General features: G+C 39.0%; 1 protein-coding gene across 1 annotated transcript; it reads left to right on the top strand.

Moving 5' to 3' along the window:
* Nucleotides 1-595: 595 nt before the first annotated feature.
* Nucleotides 596-7279, top strand: znf644b (zinc finger protein 644b). The gene is made up of 5 exons (XM_085349000.1): nt 596-3245; nt 3837-4403; nt 5828-5947; nt 6094-6190; nt 7102-7279. Exons 1-5 carry the CDS (start codon nt 596-598, stop codon nt 7277-7279), a joined length of 3612 nt encoding a protein of 1203 aa, XP_085205126.1.
* Nucleotides 7280-25169: the final 17890 nt, after the last annotated feature.

The following is a 25169-nucleotide window of genomic DNA, read 5'->3' as shown; positions in this document are numbered from 1 at the left end:
TTTCTTTGTGTGAGTCTGTGTTTGTATTTCAGACAGATTGTGTGCCTGCCAATTTGTCAGGATTCAAGTAACAACAGTCTCATGCTGGGATCTGTGTTGGCACCATCACAGAGTGATAAGACGCAATATGATCTCATTGGAGGTGTACTTTGTTCCCATGGAAATTGGTCAATTTTAGCAGGCGACTGAGAACTTTAGGTGGAGAAGCAGGAAGGTTGTATCCCAGAGGTACGCTCACATAATTAAGCATCCTCACCAGGGTATTCAAGGCTAACAGCAGGGTTTGTTGTGAATAGAGGTGGCGAAAGAGGGTGTTGGAAAATCATAATGCGGCACAGAATAATACCACTCTCATTTTACAGAGCAGTGGGAATAGCCCAAAAGGAAAAAAAAAAAGATTTTTTCAACAACACCACATTGTCAGTGAGAATGAGAGAAAAAGAATTAAATTTTACTATATTATGTGCAAGAGTTATCTTTTTCTATTTATACTGTGTATACGTGTAGATATGTATAAGACGTTGCACGCTTTATTTGACTTGCTCAAAGTTTGCAGAATAATTTTCTTCTTCATATTTCAGAAAGTATCGCTGCTATGTCTGATCTGAAGCTGAATGCGCAAGAGGACAAAGACGTGGAATCGGTGTCTGACAGCCCAGGTTGTACTCGGGAGCCATTACAGACTCACACATTCTCCCCGAAGAACAATGCTGCAGGTCTGTCCTCAGATGAACACGAAAACCCTTTAAATGGAACCCAGCCGAATCCATTTGTATACAGCAGTGTCCCTGCTGTTCCCCATGCAGACAATTCATTGCCTTCAGGAGCACTTGTTAATGGACCTGGTTCACACCCCAACTCAGAGGTACACTGTGTCCTGAACAAAGGCACTGTTTTATCCAACAGTGTCCTGGATGCCGTGTGGCAAGCGGAGAAGGACACGAGCCCCGAGGTGTTACCACCACCTAGTGAGCTTCAATCAGACGCTTGGAAGAACACAGTGGGACCCGACGTAAAAACACCGGCCACACAGCCAGGTGTCAACACGCCACTGTCTCACTCGGAGGAGAATGAGTCTAAACTGGCCTATTCCACGCTGTCAGGTGACAGTGCAGAGCAAATGCACATTAGCCAACCTTTGACAAAACAGACAATAAAAACAAGATCTCCACGGGACATGGAACGGTCTGGAGTCTCCTTGGATGATTATGATAATACTGAAGTAATCAGGTGGGATTCAACAAGAAAATGCTTTTTGCACAACGACAGAAGGCTGGAGACCAAAGTGATGCCCCAAAGAGACAAGAAGCACAATACACACACGAAAAGCATGTTAGGCTGTCTTGAAAAGGTTAACAACAGCTACAGACATTTCTGCAGTGGTAATGATGTTGAAAGTGTTGACACTGGCAACAAAGATGAATTTTTGGGTACACGATCTGACATTAAATATTCAGTTATGCCATTCAAAGACCTTTCTCGGAACATAGCTTTAGACTCTGAGAGCCATATTTATAGCACAGCGCAGGGAGGCAGTAATGAGGAAAATGACCCTGAAGATGAAAACTGTGTTAGTCCAAAAGTGGAACAGTTGAAGGCAGAGCAACTTGAACGAGATTCACTTTTCTTTTCATGCACAACATGCAATGTTAATTTCAAGGAAAAAAGACATTTCCATAGACATATGATGTATCATTTAGGCAAGCATAATCAGGTGAACAGTGAGAATGATTCACAGCCCTTTATATGCGGAGAGTGTGGGCTTTTGTTCTGTGATAGCAACTCCCTCATGAGGCACATCATTATTCACCAAGATAGGCTGGAAAAACTTATGGAGGAAATTGAAGGTCTCAAAAAGACTGAATTTGAAGATGGGGCCACCACAGTGCCGTGCTCTCGGTGCACGTTTGGTTGTAACTGCCAAAAAGTCTTTGTCCAGGGTACCAAAACACATGATAATTTGAAGCACTACTACTTTTGTGAGGAGTGTAATTACATTTCCTTGACACGGCAGACACTTGTAGCACACTTGCATGTTGCACACCTCAACACACACCAGCCTCAAAACAGGAAAATGAGTCATACTAATGATGCAGAGGGAGCACAACATGTTCCGTTTCAGTGTAAAATGAGTTTTTTCCCAAGGAGAGACAAAGTAGTGTTAGGAAAACATTCTGAAATGCCATATGTTGGCAAATATAAAACAATGGCCCGATGTAAACCAAATCTATTTAAATCTACTTTAAAGGAAAAACTCGACCGTTCCACTGAAAAGGGGGATATTCACATTCAAAAAACTGTTGACAACACTGTAAATTGTCATCAGTTTAAACCCAATGCCAGCTGCACTAAAAGCATGCTGTCGCCATATTTGTGGAGAATCGACAAGCATGGAAAGTTACTCTTACAACCAGCAGAAAAATTGGATGTGGAAACCGATCTCACCTGTGTACAAGAAGATGCTGAAAACAATGACCGCAGGGCTTTTGGCAGCTTAAAGCTGGCAAACCGTCCTACAGCCGCTGCTTTTACAGCCAGGAAGCTTAAATTGGACCAGATGTTCTGTCAGGGAAGCAAAAATGACCCCGTAAACGGGAGTTTACAAGTACAAGTAAGCCAAAATTCTCCATCAATGGGAAAAATGACTACACCTTTGCATAACACTACTGAAAGAATGAATGGTAATATATTGCCTGGGCTTAGCCAGAGGCTTAAGAAACAGTGTGCAGTTAGGGAGTTAAAGAAAGGCTGTGAGGGTGATGATAACTTCAGTGATGACACCAGCGAAGCTACAGGCAGCTTCTTGGAAAGCAGCGAGAATGAAAGGAACTCATATGCTCGGAGGTATTTGAAAAAGAGGCAGAGCTTTACAGCCAAACACCAAAGCCCCCACGCACTCAAGGTTGAAGATGATGGAGATGAAGACTGCAGTGACATAGAACAGCTCATAATCAAAGAGGAGCACATTGAAACGACAGTGAGTGATGATTCCACAGAATTGCCTAATACATCTCCAAGTGATAGTTTTGATATGTCCCCCACACCATCAGTAAAACATAAGCCCTGTCCTTACTGTCCCGCCACGTTTGAGTCCGGAGTGGGTCTGTCCAATCACGTGCGAGGACATCTTCACAGAGCTGGGGTGAGCTACAATGCCCGGCACATGGTTTCACCGGAGCAAGTGGCGTTGTGGGACTATCAGCCAAGAATCCGCAGAAAGATTTCTACTGGCATGAGAAAAAAAGGTACGATTATTTTAACAAATAATAAATACAAACCGAGTCTGAATGGACTGTGTGCCAAAACTAATATCCCTAACACCGATTGGCTCATTATAGCCTAGCTTGTGCAATATTAGGTGCCTGCACATACTGTAGAATTTTAGTGTAAGCGTGCCACCTATCAGATGTGTTCTGTATGTCCTTAAATGCTATCAAAAGATGAATAACATTATATTTTGTAATTTAGTAAGAAAATCATTTTGCATTTTTGATAGGAGAAAGAAATGGAGCCAGGGATGTGTTGGAGCAAGCATCTATAATCTTAATCAGTGGGATTGCATATTGCGCACCTCTCTATAGAAGCTTTGGTTAATTACTCCATGACAGAAGTCAAAGTTCTTCAAAGCTCCACAACCATTTCAAAGTGGCACTTCAGGATATGGTATAGGGTTTACGATTTAGTATTTCTGTGATCGGCAGTAGGGTCTATTATATGACTTACATATAAAAGCAGCTATAGAAAATCTATATCTATAAAGTTTCACATTCCAAAATGTACACTAAAAATAGCTTTTTTCTTTCCTTAAATTGTGACACACTGTTCTTATATTACAGCTGTTAAGCCAGAAACTCGAGGACAACACACGTGTCCTGTGTGTTTGGAATGTTTTGATAGCAAAACTGGCATCTCTAACCATGTGAGGGGACACCTGAAACGAATAGGTACAAAGGTTACCAGCAGCAGTAAGTCTCCGCTGTGCGCACTAAATGAATTGCTACAGAACAAAACGGAACATTGGAACAACTTTCTGACTAAGAGTCAGTTCTCCTCTCAACCTTTAGCCCCTCAGAAGTTCATCTGCAGCAATGGCCTCTTTCTGATGCAGACAAGCATCCCAGGGAAACTCCAACATGTCAAAAGGAGTCTGCATCCCATAAAGAAAAGCCTTGTGTGTAAACACATGGTAGATAACCTCTCAGAAAGGAAGAAGCTACATGGGGAAGCAGAAAGAGGCACTACAGCCACATCAAGCACTTTAGTTGAACTCCTCAAAGCCAAACAGGAAAGTGTGGAGCTTGCAGTGAGCCAAGAAGCCTATGCAACCAGGGTGATCTGTGAGATGACCAACGATTATATGGCCAAAACAGAGATGACCAGTCGGGAACCAAACTGGTCTGCTGGTATGGAATCTTTAAGTCTAGATTTGGACAGCCATCATACTGTATGTAAAATACATCATTTTTAAATGTTATGCAAAACCAGCCAAAGCAGAAAAACAAAAGTTGAGGTATCATTATCATGCATTTAATAGATCATATGTAAGACAAGCTACTGTATGTCAGTTATTATATCATTAAGTGTAGTTTATTGTTGCGTTTTAATAGTTTTTTATTTAATTGTCTTTTTATTTCTCATTTAATTGTTAGTAGAGGAATAGCATGTTGACCCAGGCAAACGCTAGGCTTGCATAAAACATAACCGCATCCATATCAACAACAACTTTATATCTTTTAAATTCAGAGTGTGTCCTGTTTTTGAGCTGCCTTCACTTGCGTCAAAGCCAACTAATTCTCAGATTTTAATTCATATTTTATTACAAATTTACCATGTCTCATCCCAGATAACGTGTTTATTGTCGACAGAATACAGTTAAACAGTGTGAGAATTGTTCACAGGCATTTGATTTGTGGGAAAAACACATTCTCTGCATAGAATGCCACCAAAGTGCTTTTGAAGTTCATATTAAAAAAACATGAAATCCTCTTGATGTTGTGTCACAAGCCCATCATCCACGAATCCACAATTTTGTTTAATGTCTGTCCAAATCAAATTTTCAGTGAGGTACTAAGGAGGACAAAGCTGCAGTGTACTTCCCAAAGACGTTTTATCCCATGTCTTCTGTCCTAAAGACTGATTTAATGGCAATTTGTAGAATAACATTTGGGTATTAACGTAAATGCACCACCGAGTTCATTTCTTCTCACCTCAAGGTCAAGATGACTCTCAAATCATGTGTTACTCACATTTTTGGGATATTTTTCTTTGACATACAAATACACTGAAAAGTAAAATCAGGTTCTTTAATTTTTGAAAGATCGTTTGGGATATCTACTGAACTATGCCAGATATCATTAATCATTAACATGCAGTCTAGTGTACAGCATCATTGTTGCCAGTTTTCCTGGAAAATGAATATATCTGTGATTTTGTGTGTGTGTCTCTGCGTGTGTAGTTTAGGAATCCTTTGTGACTCCCTCGAGGTGGTGAATTGTATGTGAAAAAAGTCCCCCTGAAGACACAAGATTGTGTTAAACTTTACCAGTAACACTTTCCAAACAGGAGAGTGCAAATAAGATGCTTAGAATGCAGCCAGGTGGAAGAAGACTTTAGCGCACACTGGGACTAACAGTTTATCTGATAATAAAATTACTGCATGAACTCAAATATATTCTATATTTCTTCGTAAATATTCAACTTCTAATGTTTGTAAACTTGGATTTGTCACATATGGTATCATGCGCAGGCTAAACTGTATAAAATGAATATATAACCTAAATATTAGGGAAATGTAAAATACACTCACATCATTTATTTTATTTTTCAGGGGAATGTGACTCAAAAAAGATTTATATTCAGTGTGACAGCACCTTCCCCACTGTTTCCCAGCTTCCTGGTCATATTCAAGCAAATGCACACAGGAAGAGGATTGCAATTTTTGAAGAAGGTAATTTCTGTTGAAGTAAAATGAAAAGCAGATGATATTTGCTGTATTTAGAGACAAAATGTTGCAAAATGTGCATTTAGAAGTTCATGTCAAGGATAAACGGATGTATTTCTTGAGATAAAGAATTCTGGTGCTTTTTTTTCTAGACTATGATTTTAGGAAGAAGAAACCAAGACAAAGGCCGGAGCTTAAAAATAATAATTTACCTTCACTGAATACTGAGATGTGCACACTGACCTGCAGGTAAAAGGAATGAAAGGCTACATACACAGTATTTCAACAAAACAACCCTTAAACTGGCACATGTATAAAGGACAAGCTGGAATATTGACATTTGCATGTTTGATGGTTGCAAGCAATTTGTCTGCACCCAGTTTTATGACTGTATATTTGCACACCATGATGTCACCCAGTGGTTTGTAAAGTCCTGGACAGCTCAACTTTTCTTAATAGTAATTACCACATTGCTCTTTTGGGCCAGAAGGAGCCACTCAGAGAAGCTGTTTGGCTTTGAGAATGCATTTAGCTCAAACTTGCTGCATATACCTGGTAGTTCAGCTAGATCTAACTTAGATTCTAACTATAAACAAATCACTGAGGAGTTTTTTTGGAACCGAACTACCACCTGCTGCAAAGGGTTAAAAGTCCAGAAACTATCAACGAATACTCTAGGAACTTAAATTACGGTTTGAATATCTATGGAGAAAGGACTGAATGTAATAGTTAAGATATCTGTGGAGCTTGGGGGAAAGCAAATAAAATAACGTCCGTTTTGCTTTAGGAAATGTATTGCTGTCCAGGAACGTGAGATCATCCAGTCAAAGAGGTTCTTAAAATATAGTGACTATCAAGTGTAACAGGTAGATAAGACTGAGTGTCATCAGCATAACAGTGATAGTGAACTTATGCTCCAAAAGTCAAGTTACAAACACAGCCATGGTTTAGTAACTTCTATTAGTTAAAGTGCCCATGTCTCTAACAATGCCATTTTGAAGCCTCAATGAATTTTATATAGTTATGGAAAAGACTGGAAAACTTGAGAATCTTTGATTACAATGTATAGAATGAATAAAACTACATCTTAGTTAGAAGGCGTTAGAAGAAATGCATGAAGTCCAGAAACACTGACAGTTTCTTTTGGTGTATCTCTGCAGATTCTGCGACCTAGTTTTTCATGGTCCCTTTTCCATTCAGGAGGACTGGATCAGGCATTTACAGAGGCACCTTCTACACACCAGCGTACCCCACTCAGGGAGAGGGATGGTAGAGGTTTTAGCCCTTCATCAGAAAATACAACTAAGCATGTCTCACGAGGACCCAGAAACTGGGTAGTTTTACTTCCAGATCCCTCCAGATCTATGTATTTCTCTCTCTCGCTCTTATTCTCCCTCTAGATATATAGATATATCTATATATATCTATACCAGCATGTTTCTGGAAAGAAGTATTTTAGTTATCCAGGCTACTATATAGTATAAATTTTCTGTATATTTGCAAAAACTTAATTATAGCATATTTTAATGCAACACTTTGCCTCAGCTAATACGACTAATAGGATTCCTGTTTTTTGACTGCAGTATAAATTATGCGCAACAATATGTATGATCCAAAAAATGTTTTTGTCATTATATAAGTGCCTTGTTAATTCAACAAAACAACTGCTCAAAAATCAGATTTTTGTAAGGAGGTTTTCATTATAATACAAAAACTTAGAAGGAGCATTAGTTAGAAGGAGAACTGCACTTTAAAAATAGACAAGAATTTGAATGTGTTTCATGTTTCATTTTCTTTTAGAGATAATATTCAGTGAAACTGTTGCTCTACTTGTACGCACAGTACAGAGTGTCATTAGTTTGTGGATGCTTTGTACAATTTCACCTCTGTGTACCTGCATCAGAGACAGAATTCTTCTTAATCCAAATGACATTCAAGACGTTGGGACAGCTTGTTCTGTCATCATTTGTTCTTTGCTTTAACCTTCAACATTCAGCTTAATTTCTGAAAACTGATTCTCATTGTTAGGCACAACAATAGCTTTTTATGAAAAACCCTCTTTAGTTGTAACAAAAGTTATATTATTTTCTATGATTAGCTCTGTGTTTCCAAAGGTGCTGTCTTTGGTTCAGTGGAAATGTGTTGTAATTAGAGACATCACGCTTAAAATTCATACTTAACAGTTTAAAGACGGAAATACTATGAACATTACCTATTATCCAAATTCACTTGCACTTAAATTTGTCACAAATTTTGCATGACAGGACTTCTGGCTATGCGCTAAGATAAATTTAGGTATTTCAGCATGTGAATAAGTACTTTTGCCAGGTCCTTTCAGTAAAATGTAGTAGTTTACCTTTTTCTTAGTACATTTTCATAATTGTATTCTCTACATTGTATATTTTAAGAACAGCTAAGGCTTTGACGTGTGTGATCTAGTCTGGCTGAACCTATTGCCAAAGCACTTACCTCAATTGTAACACTGTTGATTTATACTATATTAAAAGCCAACAAATAGTATATTTAAAATTCAGAAATTTAGATTTAGCTAAATCAAACAAATGCTTGCTCTGGTTTTACAACCAAATGCCATGAAAGGATAACTATTTTATGCATTTACTTGCCTATTTTGAATATGGAAAACTGCAGATATAGCATCTCCTAACATGTTGTACAGTTTAGCTTTGTATTAATACATGTTGTTGAATCAATTTAAGAATTCCAATTTGATTTGGATTATATCTTCTGCAATCAAATATTCATACAATTCTGATGAAACTTGCATGCAAATATTTGTATAGAAATCAGCTCCATTGATATTCAGCATGTGTGATATGAAAGAAGTGTTGTAAATTTAAGGAATTAAACACGTGTTTATTTGTTGATGCTGTGCCAAATTACATTAGTGACGTTTTTCAAGAGGTTTTTAATCTGATAAAAAGATCTTATATGATGTGATACCATGCTTAGAGGAGCATCTGACTCCTCTTGGCTGCACTGGCATTATTTACAGCAGCAGTTATGAGGGACTGAGCAAAAGGTTTAACGAACATGCGGATAATTGAGCAAGGTGAGATTAGGTTAAACAAGAGACTTCATTTACAATAAAATGGTGTTTATCACACAATATGCTGTTGAAAAGACATGTTAATTACTAAACCTTAGCTGAATCACAGATCAACAGGCAGGTGCACATTTGCACACTGAAACAAACATTGCTGGCTGGAAGAAGTCCTAAGGCAATTTGAGTGTGGGTGATTGAAATCCATACTCGACTTCCAATGTAAAAATATATTCCAAAGTTTTTCTGAAAATAACACGATGTCTGTTTTGTGTTTCTTTTCCTCTGCTGTGCCTCAGCAGGGAAACATAATCCAGGGCAAAGAGAGAGAGAAAGGAAATTTCTTGGTGTAAAACTGTAAGCTTGAAGGATAACCACTTGGGTTGTTGAAAACAGACTCCAGAAAGAAGGTTCATAACATAGCAGGCCTTGGTGACAGCATTCTGTCACTCAGTCATTGGTCACTGTTCCTTTAATATTTTTCACCTTTGTTCAGCTGCAATTTTTCACTATACATGGAGAAGTCTTTTTTTGTACTTGTGCCAATGAGTATTGTCAGCATTGGCTCTAGTGAAGTGCAAACACACCTTTGAACGTTTACTTCTCTCTGCCATTGTCAATATAAGCAATGTCTTCCTGTGTGTCACCTCTTGCAGCAGCTGCTCCACCCTCCAACCCCTTAGAAATCTCTCTCTCCTGTACTGGGAATAGTAAAAGATGCATGTTAAATGAATATCGCCATCTTATTGTAAATCAGAAACGGAGTTGATTAGACACAAGAGACGTGTGCAGCATAAAAAAGTGAGATCAAGCCAACATGTTCAGATTCATATTTTAAACAGACTTTTGCACATGGCTGAAGACGTCTTTATTTGCCTTTATTTAAATGTATTATGTTAAATCAAGCCACAACCTTGGCAAATGCCAGTTGAAATAACTTGACAAATGAGAATTCACAAACGGTTAAATTGATTGGCCAGTTTGTTTGTAACCAAAAAGCAGAACCAGTGCCTGTAAGACCCAAACATTGGTGTCATTAGCCTATTAAATGGCAGTTTTCAGATATTATCACTCCAGTAGATTTGGCTAGTGTCTCCTAGCTCACTAGCAGGCTGTTTCAACCTCGTTAAATTACGATGTTGGCACAGATAACAAATAAAAGCAAGGTAGAAGTGACAAAGTTGGTATTCAGTGGTAGTGGAGTCAGTGGTGGCATGAGACATTTGTTGCACTGGGGTTTGTGTCGCAGCTGCAACTGGTTTTTAGACTTTATTTTACAACTAATATGTGCTGCTTAATGGGCCACAAACATCCAAAGTTAGTGAGTAAACGTTAAAGCTCTTCATAGAAACTCAAAAAAACACAGTTGTCCTGCTGTTTATCCCCATTTTCCCCATTAATGTTCTGCTACATCTATTTTAAAGTCAATTATATATTTGTGGAAGTAAATGAATATTTTGCTAGCTTCAACCATGCATGAATATAACAACAGTGAAGCCAGATGTGAGTTTAAATGACTTTCTCTTGCTGCTTCAAACCTGCAGTGCCTTTGAAATCTGTGAGTGGAAATATTTCACAGTATATAGTAAGTGATGTCTTTTACATTCAGACAGCAGAAAATTCATTGTTTGTGTTAGTGCAGGATGGCCATTGCCTTACAGATCTTCAGCTGCAACAAGATTCACATTCAGACAAAAGAAAATCTGAGTGCTGGTGTCACTTTGTTTGGAAGATGTGGAGGAAAAATAATAAAGATATGATCTAAATAAAGGCAAAATATGAATTTGTAGTGGATTTAATGGAGTAGAGTTTAAGGTTGATTGGTGTTTATCATGTATTAATCTGTTTAATCTGCCCTGAAAGTGGTGGCGTAAACAACCTCAAACACCACAGCAATTTTTTTTTGACAAAAACGTCATCATTCTAATTTCAAAGAAACGTCTCTTTGATTACAGAGCACAGATGCAACTTTTAGCAGCAGCAGCTGGAGTTGCCGCTTTCAGCTGTCTAAAGGTGTCTTATGTGATAATGAATCAGCCCCTTCCCCACAACACACAACCTGATTTTATTTGTTATGTTTAACAAAATTTGTTGCAATTCAGTTGGGTGAAAGATGCACATTTCAGTGTCATTTTGCACCATTATTCCCAACAGAAAGTAATATTAGGGCTATGTGCTATTTTAAACTCCAGTGTTTTGCAGCAGAACTGGCTGGGTATTTGATGTTTCTAATGCTTGAGAGCCACTTCTGGGTTTTCTACTTACCAGTGGCAAAGGGGGCTAACCCTGCAGTTTATCTTGGGCAGTATTTAAAGCAGCGATCAAAGCTGTACAAACCAATTGTCATCATGCTTCTCTGGAGGGAATTTTGAAGTACATTAATACTCCTTCTTTGGGAAATAATTGTGCCACTCTGTGACTTCATTAGGTCTCCTGGCTGTTTCAAAAGATGTTCTCTCTGGAGGTTGAAAGCCACATCGCTGGCAGACAGCATCCCAAGGGGCTGAATGAATAAAAAAAAGGAGAGATTATAATGAGATTGAGTTAGCCATGACCAGAATTGGGCTTTTCATTATCCCACTGGCTGGAGAGAGAAAGAGAGAGAGAGCAAGAGAGGGGGACAAGGCTGACAAAAAGAAATGTGTTGTTGCAGGACCTGCTCGCCATCTGCCAACTGGGTCCAATGGTAGGCAGCCAATGCATGCTTATCATTTCCATGGGTATCAAAGGGGCCTCCTCTCTGGAGATTTCACCATTAAAACCGCAAGCGCTAACCCCGTACAAAGAGCGAAACACGCATTTAATTCAGAGGTAACAGTTTCTGTCAATTTAGCAAATCAAAATCAGGGGCAGCATAAAAAAACCTTCAATTACTTCAATTTTTATGATGCGTACGGCAGTATCCCAAAAGAGTATGCATCAACCAGAAGGACTTTTTTATTAGCTATGCTTTTATAAATAAATATATATATTTTTTCAGTGTCTGTGGCAGCAGTGAATCAAAGGTCAGGAGCATTGATCGTGACCTGTTCCTTTGGCCAGTTATTTAGAAGTGCCACATATTGTCTGTGTAAAAAAAAGAAAAAAGGAAAAAAAGGAGAAGAAAAATCAATAGGTTTCCATTATCTGGTTGGGCAGTGTCACTGGCCTGTCAATGATCCTGTTACAGCGGCGGTACAAGGGTGACACGGGCCCACACTCAATCGCTGCTGACAAGAGGAAAACATGCTGACAGGCACCGGGAACAAGTTGGAACACAGATTTGCACTTCAAGCAGCCGTCCGAGGAGGTATCGTGCAAGGCCACCACGTGGCAGAGGGGGTGAGCTGAGTTTGGGTGGATGTGTAGGGGTTGATATGTGGGGGTGGGGGTGCTGGGGAGGAAGGCGGGTGATTCCCAGCCAGCCTCCTTCTACTGTCTGACTGTCTAGCTCTCAACCACAAATGCTTTTATCCTCCTATAAATTATTCACCCCTGGATACACCAAAGGAAACTCGCTTGCACTGATTGTGGCTGAGGGGAGATTCATAAAACCTATGCCCCAGTCTGCATCCACTGCAGCTGCCTGGACACTCCTGCAAACTTCTCCAAATCTCACCTACTCTATGCAATATAAATATGGGTTATGTTAAGCATGAGCATTGGAATACCCATGTTTTTTGGGCTTTGTGAATGGCCTCAAAAGGAAATTTGCCAAATCTTTGTATTTACAGGTATTAATCATTTTCCATAGTTATTGACTTTCTGACACATTAGCTCTTCACCTACAAAGAAAACAAGAGTCAGCTTTCATCAGTCAGTCCAGATGGCCAGTCAGAAATTAAGGAAGACATCAACTGTCTCTTGAAAGAACATGAATCAATATATTTTGACAAGGATCAAATGTGCTTCAGATGAACCTTTTTGCCCTCCCAAAGCAGTCTTTCTCCTCTTGTCAAACCTCTTTATTTTTGTTTGTCTACATATAATGATCACATTTCCAATGACTCTTGATTTTAGCGACTACTTTTACCAGCATAATGAAACTGAATGCAATTCACCGGATAATCATCTGCGGTCTAAAGTCGACATATAGCTAACAAAATACTATACGATATACTTTGATTCTGTGTGCCCAAGTCGTAGCCAGCGTGCGCTACTTTTCATTCTTTTTATTTTCATAAAACAGGCCTTGGGACACTCGTGACGTCACGTCCCTGGTTAGAGAAAAATACCGCCCTTCTTTTGTTTTCTTTTTCAATTACACATACATATGTGTACATTTTTTTCTTCATATGTAGCCAATTCTGTTCATAATGACTGGGGAATTCAGGTTAATATGTTGACAAGGTTTAACAACAGCGGGTCATGTTGCACAACACGCATGGCTGGCTCCGTTCACTCCAGCAGCTGACAGGTCCTAATCATGCGCTGCCCTAAAGGCACTGAAGCAAAAGAGGGTTTTAATCACTGAATTATAGACCAGCAGCGAGGCTTCAAATTGAGACGTAATTAAAGTCAAAGTTGCAGTAATTGTTTCAGCTAATTGGGCAGACAAGTGCATTATGGCGCGATTACAATATCTGCAGTAGTTCCCAGGGTTTGAGTTTTTTTGTTTTGTTTTTTTAAATATTATTATGGAGAAATGAGGCATAACCTTGGTTTCTGATATGAAACATGTCAATAATAGGTTACGATTTATACTTTATAATTTAACATTTTAAAACAGAGGAAAAAACTCACAATTAAAATAAAAAGCTTACAAGCAAGAGCTCACCCCTTTTGTGGTATTTTAATTAATTAAGTTGTGTAATTTTTCTTCTATCGCTTCACCTATTAGTTCAGTTGAGCACCTCTCTCACATGAATTTAAATAAGTATCAGCATCAATGTGTCATTTACAGTAAGGAGATTAATAATGCAGTCAACACGTCGTCCTCGGAGGTGATGCGGCACCTAAGGCAACATCATTATTTCCTATTAATTACTCCGCCAACCAAATGCCTTTAGAACTGGAGCTGCAGTAGGTGTGATGGGGGGAAACTGGTCTGGGAGCAGCTGCCCTGTATCCCGCCGGGCTCAGCCTGACCTCCTTTTTTTTCTCCCCCTCTTCTTCTCCTTTTACATCACTAAACTGGAGGCTTGACAAGCCCTATAGGAGCGCAGAGATTTTGATTTGGATGAGGGGAGAAATGTAGAATATGAGCCAGAAATGACGATTCAGACAGCAGTTCGGGTGAAGCCAAAGAATCAATTGTCGAAAAAAAAAATCTGATCTTTAGCGTGTCTGTTTTGGGGCGGAAGTGTCTGTAGTGATCCATCATATTACACCCGGGCTGCTGGAACCGCTTTCCTCTTAAACATGCACTTTCACCCACGCTGATTCAATCTTTTTTATTTCATTATTTATTTTTAAATTATATTTTATTTCTGAGACTTTTACCACAAAAATAGTAATAATAATAAAATAATAGCAGCTAATAAACGTTTGGCAACCATTAACACAGGAAGTAAATCTATTTACGGGTGTGACTGTATCCTTGTAATCACGTAGAGGGGTGTGAAACGGCTCTATGGGATTAAAAACTGTTTACTAACCACTGGGCCTATGAGCTTTTATGTGTTGACTCCAATGTGTACCTTCACCATTGAACAGTAGGGGGCGCTGTTCGTTTCGTCCTGAAAGCCAGGAGGAGCCGTTTTGCACAAAGTGGCTCCACTGAAACCGATAATCAACAATAATAAGCAGCCAGATAAAAATAAAATAATAGTAGGGAATTGAGAAAAATCACAAACTCGGTATAGTCTCCTTTTTTAAAATTTCTGCATCAATTCAAGCTGTCAGAAGCGCTACTGTTCAATGTATTGTGATATCTTTAGATATACATATCGCAGGATTATCTGTCAGGTCTAGGTACACGGGCCTTTTACAGTTTGACGGACTCTTTTTTTCTTTCCTCTGAAAGATAAAGAACAGTAGCAAAAGCCAACTTGACTTCCAGACCCCCTTATAAGGCCTTCTTTTTTGGTTGATTCATTTAATTATTTTTCGATACTATTTTATGTGTTATTTATGAATCTATTGTGGCTACTGAAAGATCACATCCCCACCTTGCTCTCAGGACGCACACGTCTCCAAAAGCTACACAGACTGTCTCATCATCACGCCAGTAATCAAACGTATCTCAGAACAAAAAAAGAAAAGAAGAAAAAGAAAAAAATCCTTCTTTTTTTCTTTTGTCGCACTGAGGGAGAAATTTAATTACAACCTCGGGTGTATGCTGGCATTGAGGAGAAAAAAAATCCAGGCGACAAATGAATATACAGAGCAAATGACAAAACATGAGGGGGAATAACTGACAGATGAAAAGACAGAGGATGTGCAGCTAACAGGCAAAACGCGCCGGTACAAAGCCGCGCACACCTTTGAGAGCAAGAGTTTGTTTTATTGCACTTCTCCCGGGTTGCATCTCCTGTCGATTTGCAGAAAAAGAAGGGGGGATAAGCGAACATGCCCTGTTTAAGAAACAAACATGCAGATTAGATGGGATTCTGACAACACACAGCTCAGACTTCGTGTCCCACAGCTCATCTCTCAACAATGAGAAAAAAAGAGAGAGAGGTTTGAAAAATCCACTCAGCGCGCGCTTGACAACACTTACCGTCATTCTGCAAACAGTAAATGTAAATAATGAGGTGGCATCTGGAAATAAATAGGGGAAGTCAAGACAGACTGATAACAAGTCTCGTCCGCTTAAGACCCAATGGGTGTCACTGAAAAGCTTTATATAGATGCCTCTGAATAATAATATTAATAAAAAAAAAACAATAATATGATAAACGTGAATTTGATGGATTTGGCAACCAAATATATATATATATTATTTCTAAAAAAAATCTAAATTTAAATCACATTCAGTATAAGTGGATCAGGGCGTAGCCAGCAGGAAGCCTTTCTTACAAAGAAAGAGAGAGAGAGGGAGAAAAAGAAAGACCTCACAAGGCGTGTGTAACATTTACTTCAAGTGCGGGGAGTTGTCACCTGTGATGTGGTACCAGGCTACATGTCAGCAGAAGCAGCACTCACTCACCTTCAGGGATGCTCCACTGTGGACTGCCACGACCAACAGCTGCACCACTGACTGAACACAGCTACACAAACGCGCACGCACCTTCTGCACACCTTCTTATTCCAGCTGGACGGGTGTGACTCACACGTGACCACGAACATCTCCTAGAAGTAAGCGGTGTCTCAGCAGCAATGAAGGAAGTTCCAAGAATATTTACTTGAGCACTTCGTCTGCGTGCTATAGGCTGTGTTTCTGCTCTTGTGTATTTCAGAGAGAAAAGTTGCGCTTCGGCTGCTTCAGTTTGAATAACTTACAGAAGCGAAAAAAAAAAACAAGCAAAATACACTTAAGTGCACCACTAACAATCCCCAATGCTGGCTGAAGATGCGTTTACATTTCTAAATAAATAAATTATGTATACTTTGTTGTTTTTGTGGTTTACTTTTTATTTTTTTGGATTTTGTATTGCTGTTTTAAATGTTGTTTATGGTTATGGTTTATGGTGTTTTAAACCACCAAACAGCAATCTATGAAATAATACTAATCAATAATAAGAATTAAACAAACTTCACTTTCATACTTTTGACTTCGCGATGGGTTATTTGCTAATTTTAATTTTTTTTCCCTTTCAAAAAGCGATAAATACAGCCTAGTGCCGTTTTAAAATCTGAGTGATGTTTCTGTAATCTTGTTTAATGTATTTAGTTTTCAGCTGACACACAACAGGTTATTTAATGTGGCACTATCAACTTGCATTCATTCAACTAAAATCTAACGTACATCAATTTTTTATATGCAGACAATTTCTGCGTGGATATGTGATCTTGAGATTCAAATTTCAAATTTGCAGTAAATCTCACCGCAAAGTTTATTTTATTGTGAGAAATGAGAGTCAAAAAACGTAAAATATAAATGGTTCATTAAATAAACACATAAGCAAAAATAAAATTATTGTTATTCATTTTTCCTCAACATCCTTCCTCAACCGCCAGGCAGGTTTGAATAACGGTCACGTGACACACTATTTGGTCACGAGGTCATTCCGGAAATTTGGGTTAATTACGCGGTGTTCTAATTTTACTCTAATTCTTCACCATGAAAGCTCTGTTTTAAATGAATATTTAAAATAGAGAAATATAGATTTTTTTTTTTTTTTTTTTTTGCGGATTTATTCCTGCATGCAGTATACGAGCTTCAGTCTGAAGGATGCCATCAGATCATCGCGAGGTACAGAAAGTTTATGCTGTTGGTGCCAGATACAAGCTGTTTTCTGAATGCCATTAGCTCATTCCAAGGTTTGGTAGAAGTATCACAGTAACTCAGCAGTGGGCTGTACCTGACATTGCATAGCCCTCTGGCCAAGTCGAGGGGTTTTCAACCTGCAGGTGGACGTCACCAACATGGTCTCTAACAAAGTCAGATGCGTCACAAACAGGAAAGAAAGAAATGAACAAGATCTGCTTCTTAACTTGAATTTCCATTTGAATGTCCATAAATTAGCTTATTGGTGCGAAGACTGATTTCTGAACTTTAATGTAGCAAGGACAAGAAAATGATAGTCACTACAATAATAATGCGTTTTTGTTTGTTTGTTTGTTTTAGACATATAGCAATTATTTCTGGGGATTGTGAAAACCTACAAATATTTAGAAAGTGCATTTGCAGCTGTATGGACATGAAAGCATGACTGATAAATACAGAGTGGTGTCAGATTAAAATAAAAACTAAGATAAACTGGCTCACAACCTGCTGGAAAGGTTTCAGTGCATCTTAGTGATAAATCTTCAAGTGTCTGGAATTTTACTGGATGAATGAACACCAAAAGATCTCTCAGTTGGTGTTTTGATCATCATGTCAGTCCACAAACTGAAAAAGATGATCGGCTTGGTTGAGAGCTGTTGACTGCAAAGGCCGTAGTGCATCATTTTCACACTCTATTCAATGATCCTCACCCATGGGGACCTTGTTTACCATGAATGGACCAAAAGTGGACTCTAGCCATGCCAATCAAGCACTAAGAATGGCCTAAAAAAGATCCACAATACCACAGATTCAAATATTTTAGTGGGACAGGACAAAGATCACTGGCATAACTCAATAAAAAAGTATACAGTAAAATCACTGAAGGCTACACTGATGTTCTCTATAAGGAGTTTGGGATGTTGCCTTCAAGAGTGCTCTTTAAAGCCCAAGCTTGCAGAGTATCCAAAGAAAACTAGGCTTTATTTCAAAGGCAATCTGATGATTTTATAATGTCCATAGGCGTGACTGGACATGCTTATCCAAGAAGGGTGTTTTCTGCAGGATCTGCTGAAAAGGGAATGGTTTCTGTGAGCTTACCTTTTAATCTCATTTGAACACTTTATACATGCAGGGTTTTGTCCAGTTTAATATACAGTAATTGTTGTAATTAATTACTTAACTCATTTTTGTGGACTAAACATAGCAGACAAAATAATCCTAATTCCTCAGTTCATGTGGGTGTATGTAAGGTCGCAAGCCAAAAAAACAAAACAAGGTAATGAACCCCTGATTTTTACTGTGTGACACTGAATTAAAAACACACGTGACCTTCTCTAAATTTAGAATTTTTCTGCACCCCGCTAATTTGAGTATTCATTATTTCCTCATAACTCGTAGGCTAGTGTGAACAAATCATTATTCTGCTATTTAAATGTCTTTCATTTTTCTTGGCCAATTTCCCGCTCTGTGAAGTGTAACAGTATGTAGTGACAGCAGCCCCAAAGGTTGCTGTCACTACAGGCAGCTGTGCATCGAATCTCCCCAGCAGCCTCATTATTCTATTCTCCTCCAATATCCAAGGTTGATCTAATCACCAGATCAACAACGGGAAGTGCAAGAGAACAAATAATGGAGACAAAATGAACAAATGATTAGTATGCTGTGAAAAGTACTATACATTACTTATTTAGCATTTAGATAACTATCTATCCTGAGGAGCAAGCTTCAAAGTTGAACTCAGTTTAGGCGAGGGGGATTAATTCTCTCTGCTGCATGCTTCATTGAATCTCTCATTACCAAACTTTGTCTGTATTGATGTTAGATTTGATTGAAGATTAGAGCATTTAGCAAATCTTGCTTTTCCGCATGTATCAGGCTTTTTCAAGCGCGGCGCACCGCTCGCTGGTCAATACCCTCACTTTTATCCAGTGTCTGCTTCATTTAAACTTAATCAACTCCATCAATGAACTGGAACAGCGAAATGTCCCCTGGAACAATAGCTTTTGTTGGATAATGCTTTGGTCTTATTCCTAACCGGGTGGCGATAAACCTAAAATTACACTATGATGAACTATTTCAATCAATATGATAATGGAAATTGGCTTGGGTGACTCTTTGCAGGGCTTAAGGAGGCAAGCTAAAGCCTATGTGACATTAATACATCTCCATGCTCTCTCCCTGCTGTTGCAACCCCCCTATCTCACTTTATTGTCCCATCTTTTCAGTGACATTGACTACACCATATTGCAAAGCGCCTGGTTGTTTAATGATCTATCTGCACAAGGGAATGCTTGTGCTGAAATGGATGCGCAAGCCGACGGTCTCACGCATTGTTTTCCAACTAAATTATAGGCTGTATACTTTGTTTCCTGTAGTGGCTCAGCGGGGTGTAGATCAATCATTGATGGCACCGTTGTAAAGCAGCTACAACGTGACTTTTGCTGCTCATTTGGACGTTTTGTCCTTGTGCGGCATCCAGTGCCTGTTATAGGCTACAGTTCATCATATTTATACTGCCACCAAAAGACCAATTTCACGAGCCTAAGCAAGGAAAACGCATGCCCCACATCTGTTGCATACTAATAAATATGCCACCTTCTGGGACAATCCAGGAGTGATCATAATGATCGACTGCCAAGTGATATGACTTACCATAAACCTGTTTATTTGAAAAGTTTCCTCTAAGCCAATAATAGTCAAATTTATTTTGGCATCTATTATTATTTTTGAAAAAAATGATTTACCCAATGTGCACAGCTGTTTTCCCTCTCATCGTTTCAGATACCAGCGTTGGCACATGGAAAGAGATGGATGCCTTTGTTGTTTTGCTAGAAGAGCGCAGTTATTACTGGAGCTTAAAGTCACAGCTGTCCTTTTGCAGGGAGTCACTGATCTGCTCCATCTCCCATTAATTACATGTACTGATTAAGTTATGGTTCGGTTTTTGAATTAGAGGCATGTATTTGTCATTTAATTTGGATTTTGAGAGAAGTTATATAGTTCTGCCGCAGAGCCAAACACCATATTTATACAGACAGGTGACAAATCAAAAGTGGTGGGTTTGGAGTCTCTGTTGTGCTGCACAAGCTTTTTGCTCCCATTATTTGGGAAAATTTATTCCCTGAAAAACTGTCTCTTATTAATCCAAATATCAACCAAACTGAAGACCTATGGTAGGTGATGGACTGACGTGTCAGATAACACTCTTGACCACCATCATCAAAACAACAAACAGTATATATAGGGATATTTTTTGAGAAAAATGGTTTTCCCATCCATCCATAGACTCGTAGAAGGTGAATCTGTTATGGTGGCATGTGACGGATCAACACTTTAATAAACACTTACTTTACCTACATAACTGTTTGTAGATAGACAGCATGACAGCGCTCCAGAAGCGAATCTCCCTCTGTTTACTCATACCAGTATAAACCTCCCTATTAACCTCAGTTAATGTTAATAGTATTGCAAATAAGCTAAACGCATCAGTTTGACCCACAGAAAACACAGCGAACTAAGACAGACCAATGATATTGTCCGTATTGATATTCATCAGTATTGTGAGTCTTGATGTCTGTGCAAAATATATTCTTTCAAAAAACAAACAAACTCCTTTTTATTTATAATTTTAACGAGATTTACTCGTTGTAATATGCAAGGAGTTGCACATAACCACTGTGGTGTTATTGTAACAGTATTATCCAATAGGAGGCAAGGTGCGGGAGTGAGGGGCATCTTGGGATACGTGAGTTGTGCTGTGTTTAGATTTTCACTGGAAGGTCATAAAAGAAAGTTCTACACAAGAGTGCAGTTAGTCTCACGCTTGTTTTCTGATAGAAAACGCAACAACCACAACACTACGATTGTTGCTCACAGTCGCAGTCGTCTACCTGTGCAATTCTCCTCGTTAAGGGGTGTTTATGCACCTTTCATCGTATTGTTTTGTCTTATACGGTCTGCAAATCTTTGTCTCTCTGCTCTCATAACCTTACTTACATGTATCCAGTGCAGCTGACAAGACAAATAAAAATACAGTATACCACGCGCTCACTGCTGAGCATCATAAAAATGTCCGTAACAGAGAAAACAGGAGAACTCTGTAGCTCCTACTGATCAACAGATAAATTAATAACGTCCAAAAAATAATGCAGGTGTAACAATATTTTAATCTGATTTCTAATCTTGATGGAAGAGTACTGATTGGCTGAAAACAAACTGCCGGTCAGAGAGGTTGTAGTCAGGCTGCGTAAGGCTGGTTATCAGTGTTAAAATTGATGCTAAGTTTGCTGAAACTTGTTAAGATATGAATTGGTTATCACATATATACAAGAAAAAAGCCAAAAAGAGTTTATCAGATTAGTAGTAGTTTCTCTGCAGACTACCTTTAAAAGGTTTAAAACTTGAATCTGACGATAAAGATGTCACATACCAGAATGTGTTTTATTCTCCATTTTAGTGCATTTAAAGCCTAAATGCTTATCTGCATTGTAATGGATAAACATGGATCAAGTTGAAGCACGGTTCGTGAAAGAGTTGGCCATTCCCCTGCCTCGCTAACCTTCTGCCTTCTTCAGCAGCCAGTGTCAATTAGCCTGTCCTGTATCTTAACCGTGTGAAGTTGCTGCCATGTCACCATCATCCAGCAAACATGAAACACCAGATGTGTCGTTTGACACTTTTGAATATGTTGTTTGCCTTTGTTTCCGTGTTTTACTCCCGGTGCTGAAAATGATTTGAGAGGACAGACATGCACAACAGATACAGCACCTTGAACATCAAAGACCGGCGCTGCAGTATTAGTAACGGTGTGTCTGTGTTTCTGCTGTAACTCTGCACGCGCTCACATACACACACACACACACACGGATAAAGGCTTGTGTGAGTCTGCGTGCACGTCTGCTTGCCTTCCAAAGGAAAGCATCCGAGACAGCCCAGAATATAAAAATTTACAGGCCTCTTTCCTGCTTTGTCTGTCTCCTTTCCCATTCTCTTAGGTGAATGGGGGCCTGAGTGATAGACCGAGAACCTTTCATCTCACCCAGTGAGTGTAAATAGCTGTCATGTTTGATTGGTGGTTTGACGTGCACGTGATGCCCTGGAAGAGGGGAAGAAATTCAGTGAGGACGCGGTGCATGACGGTTTCTCTGTCTGCAAACTAAAGAGGTAATGAATGAGTAATTGCACAAAAATCTGTGTTCTACATTTTGTCAAATGTGATTTCTCAGAGTTCATGTGGAAGAATCTGCAGCTTGTACTGTACAAGATTGAGTCTGGGCTGACTCACAATGGCTTTTAATCTCGTCATATTTCAGAGTTACTAAACAGAATTTTAAAAAGTGAAATACTTTTATTTGAATCTGCTCAGCATATTACAGCCTGTAGAGCCCCTGGAGCACAATTATACTTAAAGTTACTTATCATAATTGCCAACTTTGTTATGTACCCAGGAATATTAAGCATGTTTACATCGCTAAATTGTGTTTTACTTGTTTAAAGTGAAAGCGGTGATCTTTCAGTATATAATTCAATCTACTGGTTCTAGCAATAGAGAGGAAAGGTTTACAATAATGCTGAATTATGTGCTGTGTTTCATGCTACAATCAGTGATGTTACTGATTGACTGCTTCACATTGGGGAGGTATGAGAGGTGGGGGGGTTTAGCTGAGTAGATCTGACGTAGAACTGGATCCAAAGTAATCTGCCAGTGCCTTTTGTTTTAAATGTTTTGTTATTATGTTCAATGGGAATAAATTTTTTTTAAAATGCAAGTTATGTTAAAGTGAATCCTTAGTGTTAATTCAAATGTGTTTAAGTATGCAAACAGATTATTTTGAAAGGGCTTGGGTTAGTTGGTTTTCCATTTGGTTCACACAGAAAATATCTTCTCGCTGGCTGACATTTTAATGCAGACGTTCATGGTCCTCAGAGGATGCACGTCACCCGACTTTAGGAGACAAATATCATAGCAACACCAGCACAGTGGTGCAGGTGGCAGCACTGTCACGTCACAATAACAAGCTTTTTGTTGTGGAGTGGGAATGGTTGTTTGTCTGCATGTGTTGACCCTTGACAGACTGGCAGCCTATGCAGGCGGTACTCTTTCACCCACTGAGGGTGGGATAGGCTCTAGCCCACCCATAACTATGGCTGGATAAAAAGTTATGAAAGGGGATGTGTTTAATCTTAATATTTGTGCATTTGGTATATTTATGGTCCATATCTTTTAAACTAGAATACATATATTTTATCTCCATAAACTATTCCATGAACTGCCTTTAAAATCTCTTGCTGTTGGTGTTTTTATGTCGATGTACATGAAAAAAAATAGAAAATTCAATTCCAGGAATAAAAAGCAATGCATTAAATTCCATGACTGTGCTGTGTGAACAGTCCTCTGTATATTGCAGTTACCCTAGTTTTGATCAAAAAGAGTTAATGTATCACTTTAGCATACACTGCCCACCGAGAAGCATGATGGCTCTGTGGTTTGACATATATTTCATTGTTTGGCCTCAGAATGATAACGCTGATGTATTTTACAATGGACTTTTGCTTTGATTTAAAACACCAAAAAAGCATACCACTCTCATCTGCACTCCAATGGCCTGGAATTGGCAAGAAAAAAGCTATTTAACTAAAGAGAATATATGCATCAAATGAAAAGCAGATGAAAAAATATGCAATTATGTTCCTGATTGGGTTAAGTATTTCTCTGCCAGCACATGCCAGCTACCACTAGAACCTTTCCCAAATGGTCTGCTTCCAGGCTTGGGCGAAGCCCCAGAAAACATCACATCAGAATGGTGCCATCTCGCTGTTTCCTCTGATCCATGGCCAGTGTGTCTCCCCATTCCTCTCTCCTCTTTGCTACGCTCAGCCCCTCTCTGCGTCCCAGATAATGGAGCTCAGCTTCTGTCTGCCAAAGGGTCCGTAGCTGCCCGGGAGTAATGACCTGAGGGGGTACTTTGTGACAACCAGGGTATAATAATGCCTGCAGCTACGGACAAAGCAGACCCCGGGGGTCAATTTTTAAATACTTTTATGTTTTTCATCGAGGATAAGAGTCATCTATTTTTATTGCAGGCTATATACAATATGTACACAGCAGAAACAACACATTTATTCCAACCAAGGGAAGCACAGTGTGTTTAATGTTGTTCATTTCAACAAAATGTAGTTAAGTTTTGATAGAACGACATAGTTGTGAGCTAGCTTTATTGACAAAACATCATCCACTATTCAAGAGTTTATCTGGCACATGTCTGTAGGCCACAGTGCTTCAGATTAAAATAGTGTTATTGAGGTGCGCAAGGGAATATGGAATCACCTGCGAATGAAAGGCTTCTCCTAATGGGTTAATTGTAACAAAAGCTCGGGGTCTTGCCCCATTGAACAGAAGAGGATTGTGGAGCACAGACCTGTGGAAATGATGTCAAGCAATGTGTTGCCTGCTTTGCCCTGAAGGGCCAGAGTTTGTCTGTCAGCAGTTAAATGCTTACCTCCTACCCCTCCCCTAACACTCAACAATCAATTTACCTCCTCGGGGTCTATGAACCCAAAGATTTGACCTTGCAGACTCAAGCTTTGTTTCCTCCCTCATCTCTCACACCTCAAAGAGTTCTTATTATAAAATAAAGAAAGGGGAGTTTGAAGTTAGGCCTCATTCAGTAGGCTAGTAGGTGAATTTTCTGTTGCCAAAACCACAGGAGGAAACTTGATAAAGGTAATTTTCAATTGATCTCTAGTTTCATGCCAGCCTTTATTCCTAGAATTGAACTCTGAGTTGTTTTATTTCAGTTATTAAAATTAAGTGCTTAAAGGAAAGCCAGGTAGGGTGGGAAATACTGTTTTTGTATTCTATAAATATTTAACTTGTT

This window comes from Diplotaxodon limnothrissa, linkage group LG23, assembly GCF_057381915.1.
Source record: "Diplotaxodon limnothrissa isolate DT_005_m linkage group LG23, D_limnothrissa_male_GT1.1, whole genome shotgun sequence".
NCBI lineage: Eukaryota > Metazoa > Chordata > Actinopteri > Cichliformes > Cichlidae > Diplotaxodon > Diplotaxodon limnothrissa.
This window is presented reverse-complemented; position numbering and strand designations above follow the sequence as displayed.

Excerpts from the sequence above, each read along its gene's own strand:
- znf644b (XM_085349000.1), top strand. The coding sequence starts at position 596 with ATGTCTGATCTGAAGCTGAATGCGCAAGAGGACAAAGACGTGGAATCG. Across the intron at positions 4,404-5,827 it reads GGAACCAAACTGGTCTGCTG|GGGAATGTGACTCAAAAAAG; the intron begins GTATGGAATCTT and ends TTTATTTTTCAG. Across the intron at positions 5,948-6,093 it reads GATTGCAATTTTTGAAGAAG|ACTATGATTTTAGGAAGAAG; the intron begins GTAATTTCTGTT and ends TTTTTTTTCTAG.